Source organism: Bombus vosnesenskii, unplaced genomic scaffold (genome assembly GCF_011952255.1).
Source record: "Bombus vosnesenskii isolate JDL3184/JDL3185 unplaced genomic scaffold, Bvos_JDL3184-5_v1.1 scf7180000013293, whole genome shotgun sequence".
Lineage (NCBI taxonomy): Eukaryota > Metazoa > Arthropoda > Insecta > Hymenoptera > Apidae > Bombus > Bombus vosnesenskii.
Genome location: NW_022882944.1, coordinates 1,367,481 through 1,394,337, shown reverse-complemented (window position 1 = coordinate 1,394,337; position 26,857 = coordinate 1,367,481). Strand labels below are relative to the sequence as shown.

Genomic DNA, 26,857 nt, shown 5'->3' with positions numbered 1-26,857 from the left:
ACAAATGTTGGTACTTTACAACCATATGATCTACATGTTTTGTCTTTTTTAAATTATAATAAAACACTGTAAGAAGAAATTTAATAGCTGAAAGAATATTTCTCAAATAAGAAAATTAAATTTCTGATAAAAATTTAATTACACCACTTATGCTGTTAGTAATAGATACAACATTCATATAACATAATTATTTACCACAAACAATAAGCAGTCACATATTATTTACTATAATGACACTATTATAGTAAATTTTTCATAGCATAATACTTTCTTTAGTAATCCTACTTTCTATTTACACAGTGAATCTTCATATAAAATACCAAAATATTTCAACATTTCCAAGATAATTTTACTCTGTCAATCCTTCCTAGCTCAATTTACATTTCATTCTTGCCACTGCAAATCAATTACTTTGGTTTGCAAGCTATCGACATGGATGGAAAAGTGCCAGATACTCGCAAAATCTACTAAATGGCATTTAAAAGACATTGTTGAATTTAAGTATTTTTAAAATATTTCATCGATCAATCGATTCTTAATGGCCTCATTACATTATTTTATTAGCATACCTGGCCAAATTATATGCAATATAAATAGTATTATATTCTGTGATAATAATACTAAAATACTAAAATATAAATCACTATCCTAATAAAATTTAAACTATGTAAAAAATATTCATAATTTTTTTCAATACTTTAATTTTATTTAACTACTTAAATTTGCAATAAGCAATAGTAATTACTAAAATCTTTATTATGAAATATTTTATTTGTTTAAATATTACTAATAACTGACCATCTTTTTTTATGAGCTTTTTCATAAAAACTATAAGTTTTAAAATAACGCTGAAGTGAGATCTATTATTCTCTGCAACATGCAAATTGCAGTTTTTAAATTGATTTTCTTTTCTGTTTTCTTATTTAATATTTAACGTGCAATACTAAGAAACTTAAATTTTGGAAAGAACAAGAATAAATTTTTTAATTCTAATTTGTCTTTTATTTAATATTATTTATTACGTGCAAAGATGTAAAATTTTCTACTCGTAAAAAGATGCATTTAAATTGGTCGTTTAAACATTTATTTTATACTACCATATGCCGAAAAAAGAACTAATTGAATATCATTAAAAATAATCTCGAATGCAAATAAAATGTCTACTAATCTATAAATAAATAATAATTATATTGTTCTGAATATTTTAAGTAATTGATCATTACAAATACAAACTACGTTATTCATCTCTGTATTTATTGTACAAAGACACCATAGAAATATCACATGGTATCAACTGATACTAATATTAATTAAATCACTGATGCAAATCAAATTTTACATATTTGTAAAATATTATGTTGTATATATCAGATGATATAAAAAAACCTCAAATGTTAAACGAAAATTAATTTTAAGAAGCGGAAATAAATACTCAGCGTTTAACATTTGCATTGATCCTTAAGCTCTATTTCATCCAGCACTCTTCCTCCTGGATACACAGTTCACGTGTTAAGAAAGTCTTTCGCAAATGAGAAATCGCGTTTCTCCCAGTCTTAATACCCATCACACAAAATGCACTTAATGTCCATTATCTTGAAGAAGTAAGACGTTAATTGAAATTTATATATAATATATATAGACACACCGTGCTCCTAAACTTTGAATTCATGTACAATACGAAGAAATTGTTTCGAATATTTATAATATATATCCACTAAAGTCATATTTCAGAAGAAAATTATGGAGCAGGAATTTCGACCTTAATTCCTTTTTTAAACCGCTAATTATCAATATTAGAGCTTGACAATTAATTATACAACATAAAGCATTCCATGATGCATACATTTTAAATCGTTTATGATACCTACTAAAAATGATTGTTTCAGATGAATTAATCATTAAGACCATTTTCATATATACTTCTTAAAATAAATAATTTATGATTGCCCCATCATAAACTATTTGCAATTTCTACTGTATATTCATAGTACAATCATCCAAAATTAGAGACACTGATGAACGCAATGTCTTATTAAAATAACTTTGATGCAAAGGCCCGATGCCTACCAAAGTAAAACTTATACAAAAGAACAGGACATTATATTGTATTGAATATATGGGTTTCAATTTTATATTTTGTCCTTTTTTTCTTTTTTCCTCTATTCATGCAAGAAAAATATATATTTGGGACTGACGTTTAATAGATATACTTTTATACACGATAATTAATTTGTATTTAAATCGTTGTCTTTGTTGCTTTCTGTTTTACTTGATCGAATATATTAATCTACTTAAACTACCTTTGGCAAATATCTTCTATGGCTCGTACAAAGTTTAGACGAGATGTTTACAATTATACAATTAATTTATTTCCAATATTGTGAAGATCTTTTATATTATCTAAAAATTATTCTAAAAATATAAGTATCCGTGTATCTACAAGTAAATATCGTTATATATGCGCGGTTCGCATTGTTCAAGATCCATGAATGTAAGAAGATGAATTAAAAAAATGGAAAAAATTGCTTAAAATCAAGTTTCGCGTCTATCATTTACTAGACATTTACTATAATAACGAATGTCGAGAAAAGTCGATCGCGAATATTCAACTTCGCGATCGCACACATGTTTCTTGGGAGAAGTTCCGATTGGTATAAGCTTTATTTTGCCAGGCATAAGGGCAAATTTACATATTACTTTAAATATATCGTGCTTCTTTCTAATAATCTGTTCCACCGTGATCTTCATTCAGACCTCGAAGACCACTAATTCTAAATACGTCTTCGTTAAAAAGTTTCTTTTTTTCTCTCGGCAAATAACCAGTCTATGCAGCAATGACTATATGGACAACAGTGACGAATGACGTGTTTGCATGTGTGTACATTAATGTACATTGATCTTATCCATATGCACTTTAAAACAGGATAATTAACAATTCTCTTACCAACATCGACCACTGCCTCTGAGTCACATTTTACTTTACACGCAGTCAGTGGGAATCACAAGTCACTTGCGATACATTATATGTCTGCACATTTATAGTTGGAAGATAATTTAGTAACTGGCTTCGTGTCCAGCAAGTATATACAAATCCGCGCCTTCGGATTCAGTCAGTGTACCTGATTGAACCAAATGGCTCTCCAGCATCACAACTCTATCGAAAAAAAAAAATTAAAATTTATTACTTCATTCCAAACGTTTAAATCTTACATTTTTAAACCTTCATATTTTTAAAATTTTAAAACATTTAAGTTTAAAATGTATAAAAATTTATTACTGTACAACAAGCACATACTTATCCGACCCAAGTAGTCTGTACGTCCTACTCGGATCACTGATTTCTTGAGTAACTTCGCCATTCTTGAAACTTCTACCTTGCATGCCATGTTTGTGGAATGCTAATACACTATCAGGTAAGCAAACTGAAAGCAACAAAATGATTATGAAAAAACTTATTATAAATATAGCAAAGTAAAAACGTTACTAATAAAAGACATAGAAACTTACTAATGGATTCAATTTGAAAGTTAAAGTGTAACTCTGACATATGCTTCCTGCTCGACCTAGGTTTTCCTTGTAGCGTTACCACTTTCACTACATCTATAAAACGGAAGTGTAAATAAATTATAGATCTTCAAACAATATTATACAAGGATCCATTTTTACTTACTATCATAACAGACTAATATTGCGTTTTTCTCTAACTGTGTAACATTAATAACATGAAGGTTTTCCCTTCTTGGTATCACAGTGGCTGTAAAAATGGAAGAAAATAATAACAAGTATACTTTTTAAACTTAATTAGTACGGAATAACAAAGAGAAATATACCAGAACCATCCATATCTTCCAATTCATCACTGTGAAACCAACTTGCCCCCGAGTTCATATTAATTAAATCCAACTTCAATTTATTTTGCTGATATGGTTGTTTCACAGACACGCACACCATCGGGTATTCCATTTCGGGTGTAATTATAATTTCAAATACGTTTAACGGTGTCGGTAGTGTACACTCGAAATGTTTTAACAGCATAAACTTATTAAGAGGATCGTACCATTGCATTAAAAATATTCCGGTCGGCATTGCACCACATAAATATTTATACCTGTGTTAAATATTTTATTGATTAATGCATTACATAAAAGAAAAAATATAATATTTATTTACTTACCCGTTATATGGATTTCTTCCTACACAACACTTGGTACAGCCTTTTGTGTCTGGTACCTTAGTAGTTAGGGCAAACTTCCTAGGTACTAATCTCTCAGATATTTTGTTCATATGCAATGAAAACCTGTGAGTCTGCTTGCTTTGCATCGCTAATAAATCGTGTCTATACAATTGTGGAGTTTTTCCTACAATTTAAGATCAGTACTGTGTATATAATAATTACAAAATGATACCTTATATTATTAATATCTTACCCGATAAAGACATGAGAACATCTTTAATGACATACATCCAAATCGTACGTCTGGGATACAATTGATCTATTGCAGTTTCATGAAGTTCATTTAAATTTAAATTATAAATCCCTTCCTCTGCCGCGATTAATAAATGCTGATCTCTCGTATCCGGATGAATCCAGCTTGCGGTACAATGTATTCTTAACGGACATCCATTAAATACCTATACAAAGATTCCAATATTTTTCCAGATACAAATTAGATTATTACTTTTTATGATTAATTGGAATGAGATAAAGATAGATAGACTAAACTAACTTTCGAGAAACATGCACCCATATGAACCTTGGGTGTTGGTGGCAGTCCATTGCTGATCGGTCTAGGAGGTGTATGGCGTTTTCTGTCCCTTCTTCTTGGAGGAACAGGAGGAGTATCAGATAATAAATCTGGGCTCATACTTTCTCTGTCTCCTTCATCTGGCATCTCATTTTGACCTACAAAAAATTGGTTTAGTGATTAAACGAACTATTTTTAATGTACTGAAATTGATAATATAATTATTTTAGAAAAAGAAAAACGAATTTTAGAAGCATGCTAGTAGTGGGGGTAGAATTATAGAAATTCACATTAAGGAGTCCTCTTAGGAAAAAAATTGTAACCTATAGTTTTAAATTAAGAATTAGGGTGCTTTTCTACCATTTGATTGGAGAGATTCTTCTCTAGGACCACTGTCAGAAAGGGATCGTTGACGTTGCCCATTGACAGCAGCTAAGGACTGAGCACTGTTCACCAGACCATACAACTCATCCACAGAGCTGTGGCGCCTGGGACTTGCTTGCGATCCTAAGCAACGAATCTACTTTTTATACTATTGTCTTGATACTTTTCAACTTTCAGTATTTCCAGATCACTTAATACTACCAAACTACTTTGATGTGTAACTTGAAACTAATATACTTTTGCCATTTTAATTCAATTGGTCTTGAGTTTTACAGATTTATAAGAAATAATTAGCAAAGATTAATATGCATCTCTCATGCAGTATTTTATATTAATAAAATGGCTGCATAATTTAGTAGAAAATAGTTATAAGAATATGTGCTTACCTGACATATTATAATATGGACAATGTACTTCACAATCATTTGATGACTCTCCAAGAGGAAGGGTAGCTCTGGAAAATAAATAGACCAGCAATTGTTAAGAAATATTATATATCAATGAAGACAAGTGTATTAGAAATTTTCTTTTTTAAAAACTAATGCTACTTTGTTGTTAGTAAATTATAAATTATAAAATATAAATAATCTTTAAATAATAATTGAGAAATATGTATTAATAATAATAATTAGTCAAGAATTTAAAAGAAACATAGCATTGTTTATGAAATCGAGAAAATGCAATGAAAAAATGTTAGAAGGTAAAATCAACATATACAAAATCATGGAGTATTAAAGCATTTGTTATCATATTTAGTGATTGTTAGTAATTATTTAATAAGCACTGGTAGGTGTTTTTGGAAGAATATAGTGTGTCTTATAAGAATTGGTGCTTAGAAAAAATGATATGTTTAAGCAAATGTACAACTGAATTTATTAATACAATGATTATCAATGAATAAATCAATCATTAGGGAAAAGACTTTAAAATAATACTATTTCAAAATTATATATGGGTTCTCTTTAAAATATCTGACTTCCCATGAATTTTATGTACATTTAATTTTGTAGCATCCTATGTAATTGCTACAAATAAAATGTATCAATGAATTATTTAAAACTAAACTTAAACAATTATCATAAACAATTTGTACTAAGTAAAAGGCAATTATTACTTTCAGCTAAAACTAACAAAAACAACCGAACTGTATGTACAACAAATAGATGAAACAGCCTACTATTACATTTTATCGTTTACTTACTGCAGGGAATATAGCTGGTCGCAATGCCCACCAACCATCGACATTGCATTCCCCCTGCACACATGAAACTATAATCATATACTATAAAACGATTACACATTCTTTTTGTTATTAATCCTGTAGAACTCTTTGTCTATGTATTCATATAATTACTTTTTTATACATAAAGTGATTCACTTATATTTTATGGGGAATATATGGGTAATGGTTCTCAGACAAAATAATATACATGACTATGTTTAATCATAAATAAGGCATATCATGTAGTAACACTTATTAGCACAACCAATTAATTAGATACCATTTCATTTGCTTTTATCACAGCTGATTCCTTATCATCACTAAATTACAAAAATATAGTTGAAACATATGTTCAAAATCTTAATCTCTCTGTAACAGATATATAAACTTCCACCACCAATATGGTTAACAGTTGTAAAAATTAATTCTAAAAAAAAAAAAAAGGAAAGAAAGAAGTTGCATGCAATAAACAACATTAAAAACATCTATTGCTAAAGAGCCTTTCAAAGTATAGACTAGTATACTTTCAAAGTATAGACTCCAAAGTTACCATATTTACATACATGTATTGAGTTATATTTATATCTATAGGAAGTTGTACAGGGAATATAAATAAAAGGTGACTAATAGGAAGAATCAAAGAAATGCATAATGCAAAATAGCTTTAATCAATTTTGATGCATTAAATAAAATGCAAAAGAAAAGATATTAAACAAAAAATCGTTAAGTAAATCTTAATAAGTTAGTAAGAAGCTGCTGAAAAACTAGATGATTTTAATACAAGGCATTAGGAAATATATGTGCCAGGTGCAAGGTGCAAGGGAAAAGGGTTACCTGCCAATACCTTAGCAACAACTCCTCATCAATGTACTGCAATAGACTCCTGTTGGGAGAAATTATTAAAATTACAAACTGATCAGAGAAATTAAAGCTATGAGAATTAAAATGAGCCGAGAAATTCGGATAAGGATCAGACGTAATATAAGGATAATGTAACAATAATTTCAAGATACTATACTAATTCAAGATTAGGATTTATAATAATAACAATTAGATTATAAATTTCAAATTTGAATAAAATATATGTATATAAACATGCCAAATTTTATTGTGTCTCATTAAATCATATTATTTTCTATTCATCATTCATCAATTATTGAATGCATAGAATATTATGGAAACATATACAAAATATCAGTCTTTAAAATGATGTTTTTTATGAAAGATATGGAAATAAATTTAACAAGACAAAAAGATCTTTATATAAAAATAAAATACACAAGTGTGATAATAATACTTACGTAACAGTACTAGTGAATACATCAAGACTCTTTTGAACTTTCATTTCAATCATGCACTACTTAAACTAATTTATACACCAGTCATCACATGCATACTTTGTATGTAGTATGTACTATTTAAAAAAATCAATCATTTGTAGAATATAAATAAACAAAAATATTAATTATTTATAAACTATAGTATCTACGAAAAAAAATATATATATAAAGAAAAAATCTATAATCACTAGCTCCATGCCTTAGATTTTTAGTCACTTTCTATATCAATAATTAAAATGGCATGCAAGTCTACTTTAAAAATCATAATATATATACTTTAAATTAAATAAAAAAATGTCATTCCATCTTGCTTGTAGTTTTAACATATTTATATATCTGGAATAATATTAATGTCAAATTTTCTTAGGTAGCAATTCAAAACTGTATCATATCTTCACACCAAACTACCTGTATTTCATTACCTTAAACTCATATGAAATATCTCTGTGTCTGTATTGCCTTGATGCGATTCTTTACTATCTGTTGTATCTGTTGTAACGTTAGCGGCAACAGTACTGATACAAAGATAAACTATATCATGTCTAGGAAGACTACAGAATCATTAATATAAGGCAATCAAAACATCATAAATTGTTTCCATTAATTTTTTACATGACACAAGGAATAAGAATTATGCAAATAATTGCAATAAGCTAAAAAAAAGATCTGAAGTATCTTTCAAAAATAATATTGGGTTGTTAGATCTTTGGAAGCGTTAAATTTACAAATTTACTTTTCGCTCGTCACCATTAATGGTCGATGCGCTGTATACAAAGCGGAAGCAAACGTGCCATATGCATCTCGACCTTTGTTAGATCAAAATTGCTGTTTTGCTTTAAACAGTTCTTAACTATGTAACGAGATTAAAATTTATATAAAATCTTAATTAATTAGATAGTAATCGTTAATTATTATCCTGTTTAAAAGACAGGAAATCAAAACAGCAATTACCATATTAGTGGAAGGATCTTAAAGCATCCCCTCCCTGAATTTTCCAGGACCACATATCGATTTACATAATTAAATAGATTTATTTTAAATATGCTTACTTTTCCTGTACGTCTTCAAACGCTGACCCAATACCACAATCTGGATGAACATCACAGTTATGAACAGACTAAATAGTTAAACATAGAAATATTATTTTAAATATCTTATTATATAATATAGGAAATAATATAAAAAATATTTTTTATAAAGTGTGAAATCACCTTGACGTTATTCATAATATCCATGATATCCCAAGATGGGGTAGCATCCACAGAAGGAGAAATCGCGTCTCTTTGTAACGTTCCATCAAGATTAATTTGGTCTATAACACGTATGTAATTTGTATTTGCAAAAAAAGGTAGAATATATACTTGAATATACTTGTGTTTACCATCAGTGTCTAATTGTGGTATAGGACTTTTTGGTCTAGGTCTCGCGGTGTGACGCGATGCTATCCTCTGCGGAACATTAGGTACAGCTCCATCTTCATCTGCTTCTAAATCAGTGAACATATGACTAGGATTCGATACTTTCTGCAACAATTCTAGAGCTAAACGTTTACTCATTTCTCCTTGAAAAAATGCGTGCTGAAACGAAAGTTTCTATTCAAAATATTTTCTATAAAATTTGGGGACGATTTCAATGTATATTATACATATTCTAAAGAAGAAAATAACCTGCAGTAATTTTTCGGCGGTCGGTCGTTTTTTGGGATTTTTAGTTAGAGCAACTTTCACGAAATTATGGAATGTTGGACTCCATTTGTCACGATCCTTTAACGTAGGTGGTTTAAAGCCAGATTTGGACATGAGAAAAAGAGCTCTCATTGGATGTAAATCAAACATAGGTGGTTGCAATTCAGCTAATTCTATTGCAGTAATACCACAAGCCCAAATATCACAAAGTTGATTATAACCACCCTTCCTTTCTACAGCTGCAACCTACAGAAGTTTAAAGTGTAAACTTCTAAAAGGTCTCTATAAAAGTATTTGAGAGCATCAAGGTACCTCAGGTGCCATCCAGTAGGGAGTGCCAATAAAGCTTTTTCTTTTGTTAATAGTTGCGGTAATCTGTGCTGACACACCAAAGTCAGCTAGTTTGACATCACCAGCTTCAGTCAGTAATATATTTGCACCTTTAATATCACGATGCATTTTTCCCATGCTATGCAAATAAGCCAATCCCAAAAGGGTTTCTCGACACATGTATGCTATTTGTATTTCTGATAATGGTCCAGTAACTATAATATTAAAATACCTTTTAATACTTCAACATATCCCAGGAATGTGCTTTCAACATAAATACTTCCTTTTTACATGTTAATTAGAAATTAAAACATTACAGAAGGATAATAATAAAATACCTACTGTGATATATATCCTGCAAGGAACCACCTCCACAATATTCCATACAAATCCATAATTTATCCCTTCTCAAGTAACTTCCATAATAGGCAATAATGTTAGGATGTCTGCAATCTTTCATCATTAAAATTTCTTGTTGAATTATTGCAAAATCATCCCCTAAAACATTTAAATAATATGTATATTATATCACATAAATTTTTATTCATTCTTTGCAGTCTTGTTATATTTATCAATAAAAACATTCAATACACTACTGTGTGTATAAAATTAGATACCTTAAAAATATGATACGAAGTTTAAATGGTACATTAAAGGAACATCACATTAATAACATTAAATTAAATATTAACGTTAAATTAAAATCATCGAACATTAAATTAAAATGTATTTTATTTGTGTATAGATATAAAATAAATAATCATGAATAAATTAACAAATACAATTTACAAATACAATCAATGAGAAAAGATATGTTAATATATATTCATGAGCTTTTTATATATTGTTATAAAAAAAATAAAGATATAAGCTTGCAAGCTTTTACTCAAATATATATTTTTTACTGAAAAGTTAAAAATACACAAAAAGGAAAGTTGAAAAGAATGGTGCAAGATGTAGATCAATCATTGTTTGACTAATAGTAACTTGATTACAAAAAGCAATATAAAGAAGCAGTCTGAAATCTCAGTTAATCAACTTTTACTTAATCATAGAAATAGATCAAGAATGCAATTGATCACTCATATCAATGTTAATTCTGGAAAATCTTTAGTGAATTAAAACTTAAGTGGTTAGAAAAAACAGTTTAAAAAACTGGAAGGACATACCTGGTTCCAACTTGATAACCTTAATTGCAGCTAGGTCATTCATGGAAAGTCTTTTGGCCTGCGATAAAAAATTGAATAGTATGTAAACATAACGTGTACAATGGCGAATATAAAAAATGTATGAGCGTATGAACCTTGTAAACATCTCCGTACGTTCCGCTGCCTATCCTCTGAATGAGCTCGTACTCATCCTGTGGATTTCTTCGGCTTATGTCACTGGACAACGCGTTTGCGTTCAAAGCCATTCTAAAACACGTATCCCCGCCGGTTTACCAGCTAACGAGCGTAATTAATATCTACAAAAGAAGATTAACGTTAAAGTGTAAAAACACATTTGTTCGTCAGAATGTCACTTTCGTCGAAACGTCGCCATTGTTCACAACAGCTCTGAGGTTAGTCACGACTGGGTAAGCGGTTTCTGCGATACATCGATCAATCGATCTTGTATCTCGTAATGAAACACGTTGTACTCCTTTTTTCTGATTCATAGTTTTGCATTTTTTCTTTCTCGAAATCCTTAGTATAGTACAATTTTTAGAGTTTTTGAAAATTTTATGAGTTTACTAATAATTATAATTTAAAATTCTCCACGTATAGATATTTTTATATACCTGAAAATGAAATATATTAGAACTCGTTTCCTTCTTATTCATATTTTTATGTCCTTTTCTTTTTCAAAATATTTATTATAATATATAATTTTTAGAGTCTTTGGGAATTTTATGAATGTATTGATAATTATAATTTATAAAACTATATACAGGTGAGTTAATATACCTCAACTTGATTTGCATTTCTCAAAATTACACAGATCGTTCGAAAATTGCATGAATATTTCACTTCTAATTAAACTAAGTAATGTTGTAATCGTTGAATTATATAAGTTTCCAGAAAATGATAAGTGACTCCAGAGATATTATTCAGACCAAGATTGGTGATATAATATTGGGAACATAGGTCAGAGATAAACGTTATCATGAATAGTTTTAGATAGCGATAGATAGCAGCTACCTAAAGAATGCTTTCTTTTCTAATATAAGGTTTAAAGATTACTAAATGGATTAATATATCATTTAAAGCAAGATTGGAAATATGCTATTGGGATATTCATCAGAGACAAATGTTATCACAAGTAGATAATCAACATTCTTTAAGCGTGCGTATGATGACTATATACGTATATATAGGAGCGTCCGACATCAACTTTACTTTTGAATAAGTCTAACAAAGGATAAATTGAATTATTCTTTTTTAAAATATCAATAAATAGCTCAATTATAACTCAAACATACTCTAGACTAATAAATAATGCAGAACTACGTCAAACGTAGGGTGTACTTTGTTGTAAGGATACGTGCACGTAGTTCCATTCATAGCCATGAAAAGCACTTCCTTCAGAAACGCAGGGAGTGTATTTTCCCATAGGGGAAATCTCATTTTCCCAAGAATACAAAAACAACCTTGAATAGTCACGATTAATGCAACAGCTCAGACTAATTCTTACGATATTTCTAAATTCTACTTATTGCCATAAGCTCGTTATATCGATAAAATGGATAAGCAATTGATTAGATCTATTAACAGCTCATTAACGCAGTTATTAATTCGTGCGTCTATGAACAGGCGATTCATCGGTTTCCCGCAAAACTGCTTTTACTCTGTATTAAACTATCGATTTATCAGTCACGGTATTTATTGCTACATAGTTTACCTTGTTAGTAGTAATTATAAATTATCTCGCGAGCGAAAATCCCGCGCAATATGATTCCCTTTACTGAGTTTCGACGGTCGCATTGGGAATAGAAACGCGCGTCTCCGTCGGTAATTTATCATAATTCATAGAACACATTAATAGGAACATAGCTATTTTTTTCCATCTTAATTTAGGATATATGAACTTAAAATGTAATAATGCATTAAAATACGTGCATTTCCTCTTCCTTAAAACTTATCAAATTGTTTGCCAGCCCTCCTTGCATAATCAAATTAATGTTATTAATAAAGGTTTACAAGTTACAAATTAATAGGCTCTCTTGTAGTAACAAGTTTGGTAATAAAGCTAATGAAATAAACAAATATCAATATCTAATTATCCTATTTGATGTAAAATTGTAAAATTTCGAAAAAGAAGTCTATAACCCACAACTTACAACTTTCCAACGTACTAATATTATTGATTGATAAATTATTGTGCAAAAGGGTCTCGGTAGTTAAATTACGTTTAGTATAGACTTGTAATGATCTGTAAGGAGCTTTCTCTTGAAACTTCGTGGAGACAAGTTTGGGGGTTGGGTTGGAAATTGGAGGGGGCTCGGTAATGGTGTTTCTCCCTGGCTAAGCACAAAAATAAAAAGTATATAGAACAAATGGGCGGCTAAACTCGCCGTAGCATGGCATAATGATAACACGCTCGAATAATAAGGATAGCCAACAGAGGAGACAGGGTTGGATACGCACGCGTGGGCCTGCGTTTGGGGCCCGTCTTCCGCTTCCACTCCGATGAACGTTCTGGCTTTAACTCCGGCTCAGTTCCACTACGTGCTTCCAGCATTGTACTCCAACGTCCTAGATACACTCGATTTTACGTCCAGCGGGCTGTTTTCTTTTCTTCCTTCTCAACCATCGCTGCTTCCTGTATGTAATACGTCTATTCTCCTCAAATTATAATACTTAACAACTAATACCTAGCTTCAATAACATTTGGAAAAAAATTGCGTGTTGTGAAAGTTTAATCGTGTCTAGCGAAGAACTTTGTTATGTGAAGTTGTTGGTTCAAAATTTCGATGGTGGTTTATACAATAATCCCTATTTAAAAAAAAACAAAACATTTAAAATAATGATATACAAATCTAAAATATGAAAAAAGATTATATCGACAGTAAAATCCTTAAGTTTGTAAAACTTACTTACGATGATATGCAGCTGATTGTTATTGTTGAGCATAAGATGCAGTGGAATTCAATTTTCCGCTACAAATGATAACGAAAGTGATCAAATTATTATAACGTATCAAAGTTTTAATTAGATAAAACATGACTTTGTTTGATCGAGACTACTGTATCTAGGAGAGATCAAAGAAGATTAATTTACTTGAATAAGTTTTGAATTGATACTTATATTGGTGTTTTGTGGTAGTAAAAAACAGTGTAAAAAATTTAAATTTCATAAGGGATGTGAAAATGTTTTGGTCAACTACCGACGATGGCGCTGCAGGATCTTCGCTGTCACGGAGTTTCCTTCGAATTTCACAACAGCTCACTTCGTCTTATGTTCTTCGATAGAAAGAATCTCGATGTTGATTGTAGACCATTGGATTAACTACGAACATCAACGCCACCTCTAAAACTATAATTTCAAATCTATTTGTTAATTTAAATTAAATGTGACAAGGTTTTAATTTTTTGCAAGCGTCGAATATTTGTGTTTTAAATTCCATCGAACTGAAACGTACAGTGTTTGTAGTGAAACTATTTTATTAAAGAAAGGAAAAGATATCCTAATTTTTTGTTATAAATAATTTTTTTTAATTCAATATGTACAGCTAATTGTGAATACGGAAGAAATAACAAAGTGACGTGATTTTACGAACTTTCGAAACAGCTCTCTCATTGTGATTCATTTGCCGCTAATTTCCTATAACTATCAATAATCGATCTAACAATCGATTATTTCGAAATAACATCGATTACATCAACGAACTAAAAACTGTAGTTATTTTGTGATACAATTAACAACGAACTTATGTCCACAAAATAAAACAATACAAGTGAACAATTAAAAGAACAATTAATAATTCATCTGAAATTAAAATCGCTAACAGGAACAAGACTAAAGCGTTGTTGATAATAAATATCCAAATAATCAATGCAACTTTATAGAATGAAATACACTTTATAAAAAATACACAAGTAAAATAAATAATTTTAATAAACATAATAAATACACAAGAAGTATCTCAACGAAGAAGAATTTTCAAGAAATATTCATTTAATTACAAATTAAATTACTACCTTCCAAGATGAAATTCACTTATCTCCAAAGCATCATTGTGATCATATTTCTGATAGCTGTTCGAATTACTGGCGAGCAAAGATTCGCGGAAACTCCAGCCCTGTATCAAGAAGTTTCCTCCGGTGACGATGTACAATTAAGGTGCAGGGTACAGGACAAACGGGGTCAATGTATATGGCAGAAGGACCGGAAACCAGTAGGTATGCATCCGGATAAGTACGAATGGGCCAGCGGACGCGGCAGCGATTGCACCCTTCTTATCAGGAGAGCCTCCCTCGACTTCGATGACGGCTACTGGGAGTGTCAAGTCACCTCTGGTGACTTCACGCGACAGGACGCCTTAACTTCTTTACCATCTCGTCTTTTAGTTAGGGGTAAGATTTGGTTGAAAAATTTTTAATAATTTTTCTATATAAATTGGCGGGGTTTGATAGTTTGATTAATCGTCGCTAGAGGGATAATACTTCATTCTTATTCTCGCAAGCTTTTAATGATTGAATTTTCTATACAGGGTACCCTGAATGAACCTATTATAAGATATTTTCTCAGAAATTAATGAAGTTTGAAGCGAGTTTTAGGGGGTAAAAAAGAGAGGTTAGAATTGTATTTCAATGGAGAATTTCTTCTAAATTGTATTTCAGTGGAAGGTGATATCAATCTCTTTATTATTTGGATAGGTCTTAGCAAACTGAGTAACATCTACCATTTTTCATTACATATAGTTATATCAATTGTTTTTTCTAGTCATTTCTACGGGAGAACTTCTTTTGTATGGTTTATAAGCTTCATTATATTTTATAATAATTCTTATTTTGTTTTCTTGGATTTTATTATTTACTGTAGTTTTTTACTATTACTTTCTTGTAACTTTAAAATTTTTTTTAACCTTTTGTATCTATTTCATATATATTTCTAGATACAGTTTTTACGCTTTGTTTAAATAAAACATTCCATAAATTGAAGTCTGTATTAAGTTGAACATACTGTTTTTGTTTATTTGTTTTTATTATAACTTTCCATTTATCTTTTTTTGTCTATTTCTTGTGTGAAGCGCCATTTGTTACTTAAGAAAATTGATCTCTAAAATCTCACTGAACATTCTTTTTTTTCTATATTCACTGAACTCTAATCCCACATAAATAGCGGCACGTTTTACGCTTCCAAAAACCTTCCACTTCACTCTACCGCCATCGTCAACCAAATTTCCATGACCTGCACCAGACCAAGAATTTTTTCATCCACTCGAGAGCCGATCTTCGATACCAGCCTGCATCTGTACTATATCACCATCTTAAGATATCTAGAAAAAAAATATGGAAACAGGTTGCTCAGTTTTTCTAACGAAAATTCATCTCTAAGAAAACACTTAAAAATCTTGAAATTTATCAACCCAGTAATCCAATTTCCACTGAAACACGGTCAGGATTACAGCTTTAGATGGATTGCATATTAATGTACATATGTAATATGTTTAAATTAAGAAATCAACAGAGGCTACTTAACGATCTGCACACAACATTCCACGAAACGTTAAATCGTTAAATAAGTGTGTACACTTAGTTTTAACGGAACGTTGGCTTTTTACGTCACCCTGACAGGTATCGCTTTCCACAAGCGTGAATGATCCTCGACGAATCGTACAAGTGGCTAATCAGATTCTGACGCCTCCTCGAATGGAACGATGCAGATTTGGCGGTGCAATTTAAAATTCGCTAAACGCGGGCAACGGTGTGATGCAACGTGAACCAGTCGTTCCGTTCTACTTTCCTCTTAGCAGCTTGGATTTTTGCAACAACCGCTTTAACGAAAATTTTCTGTATAATAGAATAACTCGACTTGCATAGGATATTTTGATAATCATAGTATAGTCGACAAGGGGGTGAATCTATGTGAAAGAATAAATATATAATAAATGTATAATAAATTGTTTTCATATGAGGGTTTGTGACTTTTCAAATTTGCCTAGCATATGTGAAGCAGGAATTAAAATAAGTCAAAAGTGCAGAATAAAATCTTTCCGTTTAAGGGTTGGTATTCAAGAAAGTAATGTTTGGAATATGTTCAAATTTTCTTGGGAAATTTCGCTTACTCGCACAACAGTAGAATATTTAATAGATAACATAAATTTCTATTCAAGTTCTATTTCTTTAGTTATATTAATAAAACTATAAATTTGCATAAACATGTATAGTGTACTTACTGTGAGTCATAAAGAATATTCTTTCATTTGATATAAATGTGCTAGGGAAAGTAAAATGAAAGTGGATAATTTGGTTTAATTGCAATTATGAATGAAAATAAAAAAATTGAAAGTTTCTCTCTTATTTCCGTTATTATTAAATGTCAATGTATTTCAGTAAAACCCCGCAAACCACGGTTGGAATATGGAGGGACGATTTTGAACTCCGCCCTAACTCTAAGGGAAGGCCAGGAAGTTACCATTTCCTGCGTATCAAGATATGGAAACCCACCGGCGCTTATCAAATGGTGAGTTCAGTTAATTACTCCACTATAAGGGTAAACTTAGCCCAAACCTGCATAATCGTTAGTAGAGTATACATGTTTCCTACATTCGCATTTTATATCTCTTATTTCATTTGACAAATCTTAAATTCTCTATCCCATATCTAATATAGGTACACAATCCTGTCTTTCTGCAAACAACATTTTGCTATCCTACAAGATGAGATTCGTCTGCCACAAATTTTCCATAAAAAAATCCATCATTATATATTACAGTAAAAAGATTCTTGTGATATCACTAAAAAAATCGCCTTTTAATTACTAAGTAAAATTACTAAAATTAATAATTTGATTAAAAAATGGTACAAGACTGTATTCTTTTCAATTCACTTCTGGTTCTCTGGTTACATTCATTCCAATTGTACACAGCAACAAAACACTTGTGCAACGGTACTGGCTATATTCCTATCGTTTTTGCAACGACTTTCGTTTCAAGGTATGCTAACTGTAGGCGAAATTACGTTGTTACTTTTTAAATCTAAATGAAATGTTAAGCACAAATCTAATAACAGAAATCAATACTTCATAAAAAGCAAAAATGAGGTCATGCCGCGTCAAATTGGTCAGTTTTTTTTGTCAGTGTCATGGACCTTACTTAAAATGAAATATGATGTAATTTATATAAAATTAGGAAGAGTTTATGTCATCACTCTGCTGATGTCGAATTTTTTAAAGAAATACACTTAGGAATTTTTATCTCAAAAATTATTTGTCGAACCGAGTTGCTTCTTTTTTAGTTTCAATGTAAAAAGTCCGACATATTCAAATCAATTATCTTTTACAATGAAATATTAATTTTACAATATTGAAAATTATAAAAAATATCTTAGTTCATAAATTTCTTCTTGAGAATCAGGGGTCTAAAACTTAAAAAGAAATGCAACCACGTTCCTGGAAGATTCAGCTATAAAACAAATCCCTTTTTAAAATGGAATTATCTAATGTAATTCTATGTTATTTATTGGGAATACTCCAATTGGCATTGACGAAAAGAATTCCCTAAAAAGTTTCCTCGTTTATACAACTAGACACTGACGTATACTTTGTATTTGCAGATTTTCTGGTTTCATGAAAACAGTGTTTCGCTAAGAGATAAAAAGTGCGGTTCACAAAGGCTATAGACGAGGCAAGAACCCATAACGCGGTGTTTACGCAGCGGAGAGGTTTGCTAGCAGCTTCTTTTTTCGTGTCATGGTCTAGTGATCAGCTAGCCACACCTCATCTAAATTCTTATAACATAAAACTCACTTCTGTACCGATCATCATGTTCGCATGAGCGGCGTTACAATTTCCACGATCGCCTGGCAGCCGTGAATGCACGTGTTACGCCATGTAAACACATCCACGGAACGTTTTAATCTGATCTTCAAGCGATATATAATCCTAATTGCGAATTTAAGTCGCTACTTTCATTTTGTGCCTTTGGTATAGCCGTTAAAGTTATAAATGAGATTAATATGTATTGTTCAATTTAGTCCACATTTGATAAATTTACGACTTAATTTACTAGGTTATGTCAAAAGTTCCTTTCGTTTCATAAGGAAATAATAGATACACAATGAATTTTTTGTTATATATTATTTTACTGAATTATGTACGATTCTTTTTTTCTATTGGAACAATGAATCATACATAATAATATTTGTAATTTACAGTGGCGGACAAAAGAGTGGTTATAAAAAGTTTGTTAAATATAGCATGTTTTTAGATTTTTGTTTCAGATCTTTTAAATTTATTTTTTGGTCATTTATAATGAAAGAATTCATAACGAACAATGAATAAATATACTGTATACTATGGAATTAGATGACTATCGATAATGTGGTAAAAATATTTAGTACGAAAGTAAGATACTAAAATTTATAGCGTATCAATTTTAAACTTTCTTCCATCCGTAACTACATATTACTTCCGGTGCACTGAATTTTATAGCATGATTATTTCCTGCGTGAAATTAGAAATCTGTTGGCTCTTTCGAATTGAGAAACAGATTAATTAATTGTATTTAGGTATTTGAGAAGTTTATTCTTTTTTGTCTATAAAAATAAAAAGGATATTTTGTGGCCGAAAATTTCATCGCTATAGATCGTTAATCGCTTAGTTAGAAAGCGCAAACGATTTAAGTTAGACGAGGAAGTGGTACGAGTGGGGGACAAGTTTCACTGGTAATTGTCCGTGAATCGGATTCGATCCGTTTCATTTTTCACGGAATTCTATCTCTCAAACGATTAACGTTTATTTCAAGAATTGAAAAGAATGATTTCTCTCTTCGCTGGAAGTCATTCCATAAAATAAAAAAAGCAAGTAAAAAGAATTCTGCTTCTAAGCTAGCGGCAAATTAAATTACTAATAAATTATACTAAAATAGAACATTCACTGTACAGATTTTTTGTTCAAGTAGAAGGATTTAAGAACAAAAATTAAGTAGAAGATTTCTATCACATTTCAAGATGTAATACTTCATGGGACAATAATATGAAAAAATATATAAATATATCTAAACTAAAAGTAAAGTATTGTAATATTTAATAGATAAAACAAATCTCTATTTAGGTTTCACTTCCTCCATTCGTTTAATCATTTTGGTAAAAATATGAATTTCCATATACATCCGCAGTATGAATAGTAAGTTTTCACTCGAATCGATTCATAGTCTGCGCATTTCACTATTCTATGTATTTTTTATGTCTTCGGTGTCATCAGTGCTTGTAAAAGAGCAACTCACAGGAAAGAGACTCGGAACAGTGAATTTCACTTACGTATACCGGTGTATTCTTTTCCCATTCGTTGGAAACGAATCGAATGTGGAACGAAGAGAGCCAGAACAGTTCCTAATTTCACACTTGGTCTTGCGTTCGTAGAAATGATGCCGGCCGTTGCAACGGGGCGAGGTAGCAGCGACTCTTTTTACAGCCTTTAATAGGCACGCTGTCTAAATAATTCGTTGTTTCTCATATTTTTTCCTTTTACTCTTTGTCTCTTCCTCTTTGCTCCATTTCGCTGAAGATGCAGCGGCAAGCGTAATTATGCAGATTGTAGCCATAGAAGCGGAGAAACTGGCCGCGGGCATAGTCTCCCCGTGAATCACTCTAGAAAGGGTATAAACCTTGAATATCGGTATTCGTGGGAAATTGCTAAACCGCTTTCCGGAAACTTGGGCGTAACGGCTGTTGCGATTAGGATGGAGCAGTGACGACATTTTCTGCCTGCAATTGTAGAAATTTTGTTAGAATATATCAAAAGTTTTGTGGATAATTGGGTTCGAAAATGTTTAGTCGATTGGTAAGATTATAAATTATTTTTTTTTTGTTTATGGTTGCGGAAGTTCTTCCAAGTATTTTGTATGGAAGAATAAGTATATTGAAGAATTAATTTGAAGTTATTCAGAAGAGTATTATTTGTTTGTTTAGCATTCAATTAGGAGCTTGGGTCAATGAAATAGTTTTGATGTTACTCTTAGAGTTTCATGTTAATAATTGATCATCATATTAAAATATTGTAAATCTTTAATGATGAACTCTAGTTAATGTTTGTTTGTAACACCAATTACTCTGTGATACATTTTCATTCATGCCAAATATAAAGTAGCTAAATCCAACGTAAGAACAAACTTCAAATATATTAAAAATATTTAAATAATAAGATATTAAACATACTTATGGAACCAACAATAAGCTGATAGATAGGCATTAAACATACGACTGGAACCAAGCATTAGCTTGATAGTTAGCTCTAGTAAACAGCAGAAGGATTAAAAAAACAAGCTAATGAACAATATTGGAGTTCTAGTTATACTACGGTAGATATGCAGTATGAATACATCATTCATTCTCCATAAGTATATGAGAACATCCTTGACTTACTTTCAGTACATGTGAATCTTAGCAAATATAACAATTCACCCTATCTATTTTAGAATTAACATGTATAAAACATGTATGTATACTATCGAAAAGTTTAAAATCACTACATACTTCACATAATTTAAGAATTTAAGAAAAAAAGGTCGACTTAGAATTGGAATTCTGTTACCATAGGAAATCCTCTAGCCAAAAATTTATCAAGATGAAGAATAATTTTCAATTAATAGTAAAATTAAATTTGACTATTTCCTAACATAAAAAGTAAACCTTGATTTACATTAATTTTAATATTAATAAAAATGTAATGTTAGAATTGTCAGAAAATTGAGAAATATGTAGCTGCGTCTAAAAAAATGGTTTCAAACTTTTTACCCTTAGTGTATATTTATTATAAAAAAAAACTTTCCAATATCAATTGTTTGTTCTTTACACAGGTACATAGGAGGGGATGAAGTAGAGCCATTAAGGGAGCAGACAAACGCGACAGAAGTAGATAGTCCAAAAACCTGGGCAGCCCACAGCCTCCTCCGTGTCCGTGGACAAAGGGAAAACCATGGTCTACCGATTCGGTGCATCACGATGCATCCATCCAGCGTCGTTCCAACATCTGCGGAAACACGACTGGATGTGCATTGTATGTATATTCCACGTACTTTTGTACAACTGATATTAGACAAGTTTCTATCGATGCAGAATAGAAACAATCGTAGTATTTGCAATTCACGCTACACTTCACTTTTGACCACTCCAGTGAATACACATCAGAACCCTATGGCAAATGATAATCTTTCCTTTCATAAAGTAGAAATCTAATATTAGATCTGAATTTCTAATGATTGGAGTTAGGTAGATGATTTGACCAGTTTCTATTTGTAAGAGCACCCTGTTTAGAAAGTAGCAATGTTTTGGCGTAAGATATTAGAAAAATGGTCATTTGTGTAACTTATGAGTTGGGATTTTTCCTCTAATTTTTTTATCCAAAAGTCCTTAAACATTGATTATATTAATTGTGCTCCATTAAAGGAAAAACAATGTTCAACCATTACTAAATTATATGTATATCAAATTTCAGACTCCCCAGATGTAAGAATAGAAACGAAGCCCCGACTCCTGGTGGCGGCACTGGAGGATTCGGCCAGCTTTATGAGCCTGAAATGCTTCGCGGATGGCAATCCCAGCGGAACGATCAAGTGGTTCAAGGATTCAACTCCCATCGCGGTAACAAGCAACGTGGTGGCGTTGATGCTAAACAGAACGCAGCAGAACGGCACGATGACCGGCTCCGAGTTGAGATTCGAGCCGGTCAAGAGAAACGATGCCGGTCTCTATTCTTGCAAGGCGGTCAACGTTATCGGTGAAAGCACCGCGGCTAACTATAGACTGGACGTACAATGTTAGTCCGACTTTTACCATGATACCTATTTCTTTTTCCTTCTTTTTCTTTTACGAACAACCACCATCGTGATCAACAACGAGAACACGTCAATTTGGCCACTTTCCTCGTCTAACTATGCTGCACTTTTGTTCTAAGCGCTTTTCAGACAGAGGAACAGTTGGATAAAATAACGGCAATTGTGTGCTCATTGACATGAACGTCCATTTGTCATTTATTAGTGGTAGCGTTACGGTTTGCTTTAAATAATAGTTATTGGGTTTTTCCCTGTGATGAAACGTGGCTTCTTTTTTAGACCACTGTAGTCTCCTTTCATTCAGAATAATTATTTCTTTAATCCTTCCGACACTAGTTCGACGATATTATCTGTTGCTGGATATTTTTCTGATACCACTGAGATCTATGACATACAATATCATGACAAATGGAAGTACATTTTCTATTTAAAAAAAAAAATTATGAGTAATATTTGAGTTTTGCAAATTTGAGGAATCTTATTATATTACTGTAATTATTCTTGATTGATAGTGATCACCATCAATCATCTTCACATCTTATTTAAGTCTTCTATTTTCAGATAGTCCCAGATTAAAATCAGAAGATCCTACTTACAACGACACCGCGCAAAAATTCGAAGAAACAACTCTGCTTGGTACAAGCTTGGAACCCTTCGAGTGTATAGATTTTGAAGCAAATCCTCCACCTCAATATCGATGGGTGCATCTTCGTGGTGGCATGACGGAGACCATTGAGAATCCGCTGCAAACCAAAGACGGTGGTAAACGTTTACATTTGAAGAACGTGATGTGGTCCGACGAAGGGGAATATCGATGCGTGGCATTCAATGTGATCAACGGAGTGAGGAGAGAAATGCCCAGCGAGGCTCGTTACGTGCTCCACGTAACCGGACCGCCTGAGATACAGGCGAGGCCGTCTTCCGGTGGAAAGGGCATTTACGAGTCACTAGGATGGGCCGGAGAACCGGAACACACTTTAAAGTCTCGCTTTTGTTCGAGACCTCCGCCTAGACTCGTTGCTTGGCAATGGGGAAGCTCGCATATCAGAGCTGGCGAGTATCAAAATATGTTTGTTAATGGTGGAGCTTTCTAAAAAAAAAGGTTTATAGCTGCAGCATATGTTTTTTAGCCAAATAGACAATTTCTTCTTTTTCTAGGCGAGAGTATTCATCCAAAATACGAAGCACTATCATTAGAGCATATCAAGGAAAACGATATGCCAACTAATTGCTACTGGGCCAAGCTAATGATCAAGGATCTCCAAATAGAGGACGCTAGAATATACACCCTCTTAGTAGAAAGCGAAAAGGGTAGAGATTCCACTAATATCAAACTAACTATTCGTGACCCAACGGAGATGAGAGTAATTGCAGCAGCAGCTGCAGTAGGGCTATTGTTTTTTCTTCTTCTAGTATTCATTGCTGTATATTCAGTGTTAAGGTTGAAGAATAGAAGATATCGTCGAGAAGAAGATGGTAGCATTGCTGCAGATGCATTATATAGCAATACACCTACAGCAGATAGACAGAAGAATGTGAACTCATCTCAAAATAAAGCGTATGTGAGAAAGACGAACACGGAGGGTGGATTGGCTGTTACGTATGATTATGACCAGATCACGAAGCAGGTGCGCGCCATGAGCCCAGAAGCACTGAAAGTCAGGCGAGCACCAGCTGTTCTTCAACCACCAACCATTGTATAACTGTTGATATGCTCATTGCCATGACAATCGTCGATGACTGACGGTGAACTGTTCTATTGTGACTTATCTGTTACTGACCATATTGTGTAGATCCGTCTTCACTAAAAACAGGTCATATTTTGTATTACTTGTGATTGAAAATTGAAATAGTAGAATTCATAGACCCTCTATGGTAATGCTACAGAATCAACATTTATTTTTTCCTTAAAGATGAAGTTTATGTAAAATTTGGCAATATTATTGGTATATTGCCACAAATAAAATTCAATAGATGTGATAATTTCATTACAAATGATATTGACTGTGAGTACTTGACTGATTGATTTGGAGGAATTTTCTATTTTATTAATTGGAAATTGAATTATTTGTTGTTGCTACTATTGTTACATTTTAAACTGATTTTAAGCTTTATTAATGTAATTTTGTAGTAAGTAGATACTAGATTTGTAATATTGTTTAAGCAACATAAATGCATTTTTATATCAATGTACTGGAATTGTATTTTTAGTATTTGCGTGACTGATCTCGTTGTTGAACATCGTTTCCCTTGTTACATACTCAGAGTCTTACATCGATACTTATTTTTGCGCCGATATATTTGTGTAAAAAAAGAATGCCAAATAATAAATATATGTACATATTAGATAATTACGTAAAGAAAATGCTACTTAGTGCTATAGGAAATACTTAGCTAATTTTAATAGTACTGTATATGATGAATCTTGCACTATAAAGTAACATTGTGTTCAGTGCAATAATGCAGCATTGCATCACATTAATTTAGTATAATGTATTGTTAATTCCAAAGCGTAATATTAAAAGATATTACAGTAAATTTTATAGAAATAGATTTTGGGATTTTAAATATATCATCTATTAATTTAAATTTCTCCTTTATTTATTTAATATCTTTTAAACTTTCGATCATTGACATCTTGACGCAAAATAAGATGTCCTACGTAACTATGAAATAGCATTAATGAACCTACATAATACATAATCAATCTTTATGTAGTATTAAATACATTTTACACATTGTAATATTTCATCATAAAAAAGAAAAGATATTTATAATCGGTAATCTTCGAGAACGCATAATTTTTCCGCTTTTCTAAAAAAAAATATGATATGTATACATATCTCTGGTATTTTAATTACATTATAAATTCATTGGTCCCGAACAGGCGTTTCGAAATATATAAGTATTTGCAATGCATATATTACTGACATCTATAAAACTTAAACCTTACATTATTCGCGCAACTGCATATTCCTCTTCCATACACTTCAACTTTCCTCTTAAAGTCAGGTACACTTTAAATAAATTCAGTAACATTCATTGCGTGTAAGGTGTAATTCTAACATATTTCTTTTCTTTGTAGCTTTACGGTGCATCTAAAGAAATCAACGAAACAATTGAACGATCGTAATAACTATAATAAATTTCCATAAAGTCCACATGGTGCATAGTAGATTTTTCAAAAATGAAGGATCAATCTTTGTATAACAATGATTCTTTAAAAATTATTTGTCTAACAGTCGCTTTTCCTTCTCTTTTTAATATCTTTTTTAATCCCTGACATATCAGACATATTTGCACATTTCAACGCAAGTAAAAAAGAAAAATAATAGAAAAATGCAAGTTCTCCATATATATATATATATTTCATACATTCTATATTGACTTTAACATTTGAGTTGAACATGCCACAGAACTTCTTAGAAGTTATCGTTGTAATGTATACTTCTTTAATATCAGGGACTCATTCAGATATATTGCTCTCAAAATTAGGTCAAATTGTATACTATTAGAGTCAAATATTCTCTTCATTCGTGTTATGGTTTCTATATAGCTTTCTTTTTATACATGATCAACTCAATGTATTATTAAATAACGTGAACGATAAAGTTTAATTTGTATAGTACACAAAAATATATATAATTTACAGGAATCCTCTCATGTATCATGCTACAAAAATAGCACGTACACGTGTCTTTTCTGACTCGAAGGAGCTTAATCTCGGTTTTGTTCCATGAAAACTTGTACGCTCGTTACGGAGATGTTCTGTATGCGTAAATATTGTCATCAATAAGATTACGATTGAGGTTTCTTGCGTCTGCCAAATAGATTACTTAAAACAGAGCTTCGTTTGTAATCGCGGTCCTTGCGATTATTACCCACGCTATGTTCACTTTCTGATCCACTTTCGCTAGTTCTTCTACTTTCCACGTTCGTGAGGGGTTGAGAATTTTGTGGAACTGCTGGAGGAGGTACATATGATGGCGGTAGAGAAACTGGTCTACCTGTGAAGGTTGAGTTATTCTGTTGCACACCCTATAACAGATAAAAATATGTTTTAAGATCTAAATTCTGAATTTGGTATTTTAAATTTTTCTTTATTCCTAACTTTATCTCCTTTTCTTCTTTTATTCTTATAGTCCTATCAACTGAATAAAGAAGGTAAATGAACAG

General features: G+C 31.5%; 3 protein-coding genes across 14 annotated transcripts in view; 1 reads left to right on the top strand and 2 right to left on the bottom strand.

Annotated features, from left to right (window-relative positions):
- Positions 1–1,843: 1,843 nt before the first annotated feature.
- On the bottom strand, positions 1,844–11,281 carry LOC117232853 (mitogen-activated protein kinase kinase kinase kinase 5). 8 transcript variants are annotated; one of them, XR_004493205.1, is made up of 22 exons: positions 11,010–11,281; positions 10,876–10,933; positions 10,049–10,204; positions 9,689–9,921; positions 9,359–9,622; positions 9,073–9,268; positions 8,903–9,003; positions 8,741–8,808; positions 8,114–8,206; positions 7,196–7,234; positions 6,331–6,384; positions 5,516–5,583; positions 5,106–5,252; positions 4,728–4,903; positions 4,428–4,632; positions 4,175–4,358; positions 3,831–4,108; positions 3,671–3,754; positions 3,508–3,600; positions 3,296–3,422; positions 2,945–3,154; positions 1,844–2,838 (listed from the first exon to the last, which is right to left on the bottom strand). XR_004493205.1 is itself a non-coding variant. In XM_033492560.1 (21 exons), the coding sequence occupies exons 1-21, from the start codon at positions 11,118–11,120 to the stop codon at positions 3,055–3,057; spliced, it is 2,835 nt and encodes a 944-aa protein (XP_033348451.1). In that variant the 5' UTR covers positions 11,121–11,281; the 3' UTR covers positions 1,844–3,054. The 8 variants fall into 8 exon arrangements, 7 of the variants coding, with proteins under 7 accessions (XP_033348451.1, XP_033348453.1, XP_033348452.1 ...); XM_033492560.1 differs by having other exon boundaries at positions 1,844–3,154; XM_033492562.1 differs by lacking the exon at positions 6,331–6,384 and having other exon boundaries at positions 1,844–3,154.
- Positions 11,282–14,760: 3,479 nt separating this feature from the next.
- On the top strand, positions 14,761–25,477 carry LOC117232848 (hemicentin-2-like). The gene is made up of 6 exons (XM_033492550.1): positions 14,761–15,260; positions 17,244–17,373; positions 21,707–21,906; positions 22,345–22,665; positions 23,243–23,734; positions 23,840–25,477. Exons 1-6 carry the CDS (start codon positions 14,894–14,896, stop codon positions 24,382–24,384), a joined length of 2,055 nt encoding a protein of 684 aa, XP_033348441.1. The 5' UTR covers positions 14,761–14,893; the 3' UTR covers positions 24,385–25,477.
- Positions 25,261–26,857, bottom strand: part of LOC117232847 (spectrin beta chain, non-erythrocytic 5) — a 57,559-nt gene continuing 55,962 nt past the window's right edge. For all 5 annotated transcript variants that reach the window (XM_033492548.1, XM_033492545.1, XM_033492547.1 and 2 more), the window contains one exon: positions 25,261–26,719. In XM_033492548.1, the coding sequence (XP_033348439.1) occupies positions 26,480–26,719 (240 nt within the window). In that variant the 3' untranslated portion in view covers positions 25,261–26,479. The remainder of the gene's footprint in view (positions 26,720–26,857) is intronic.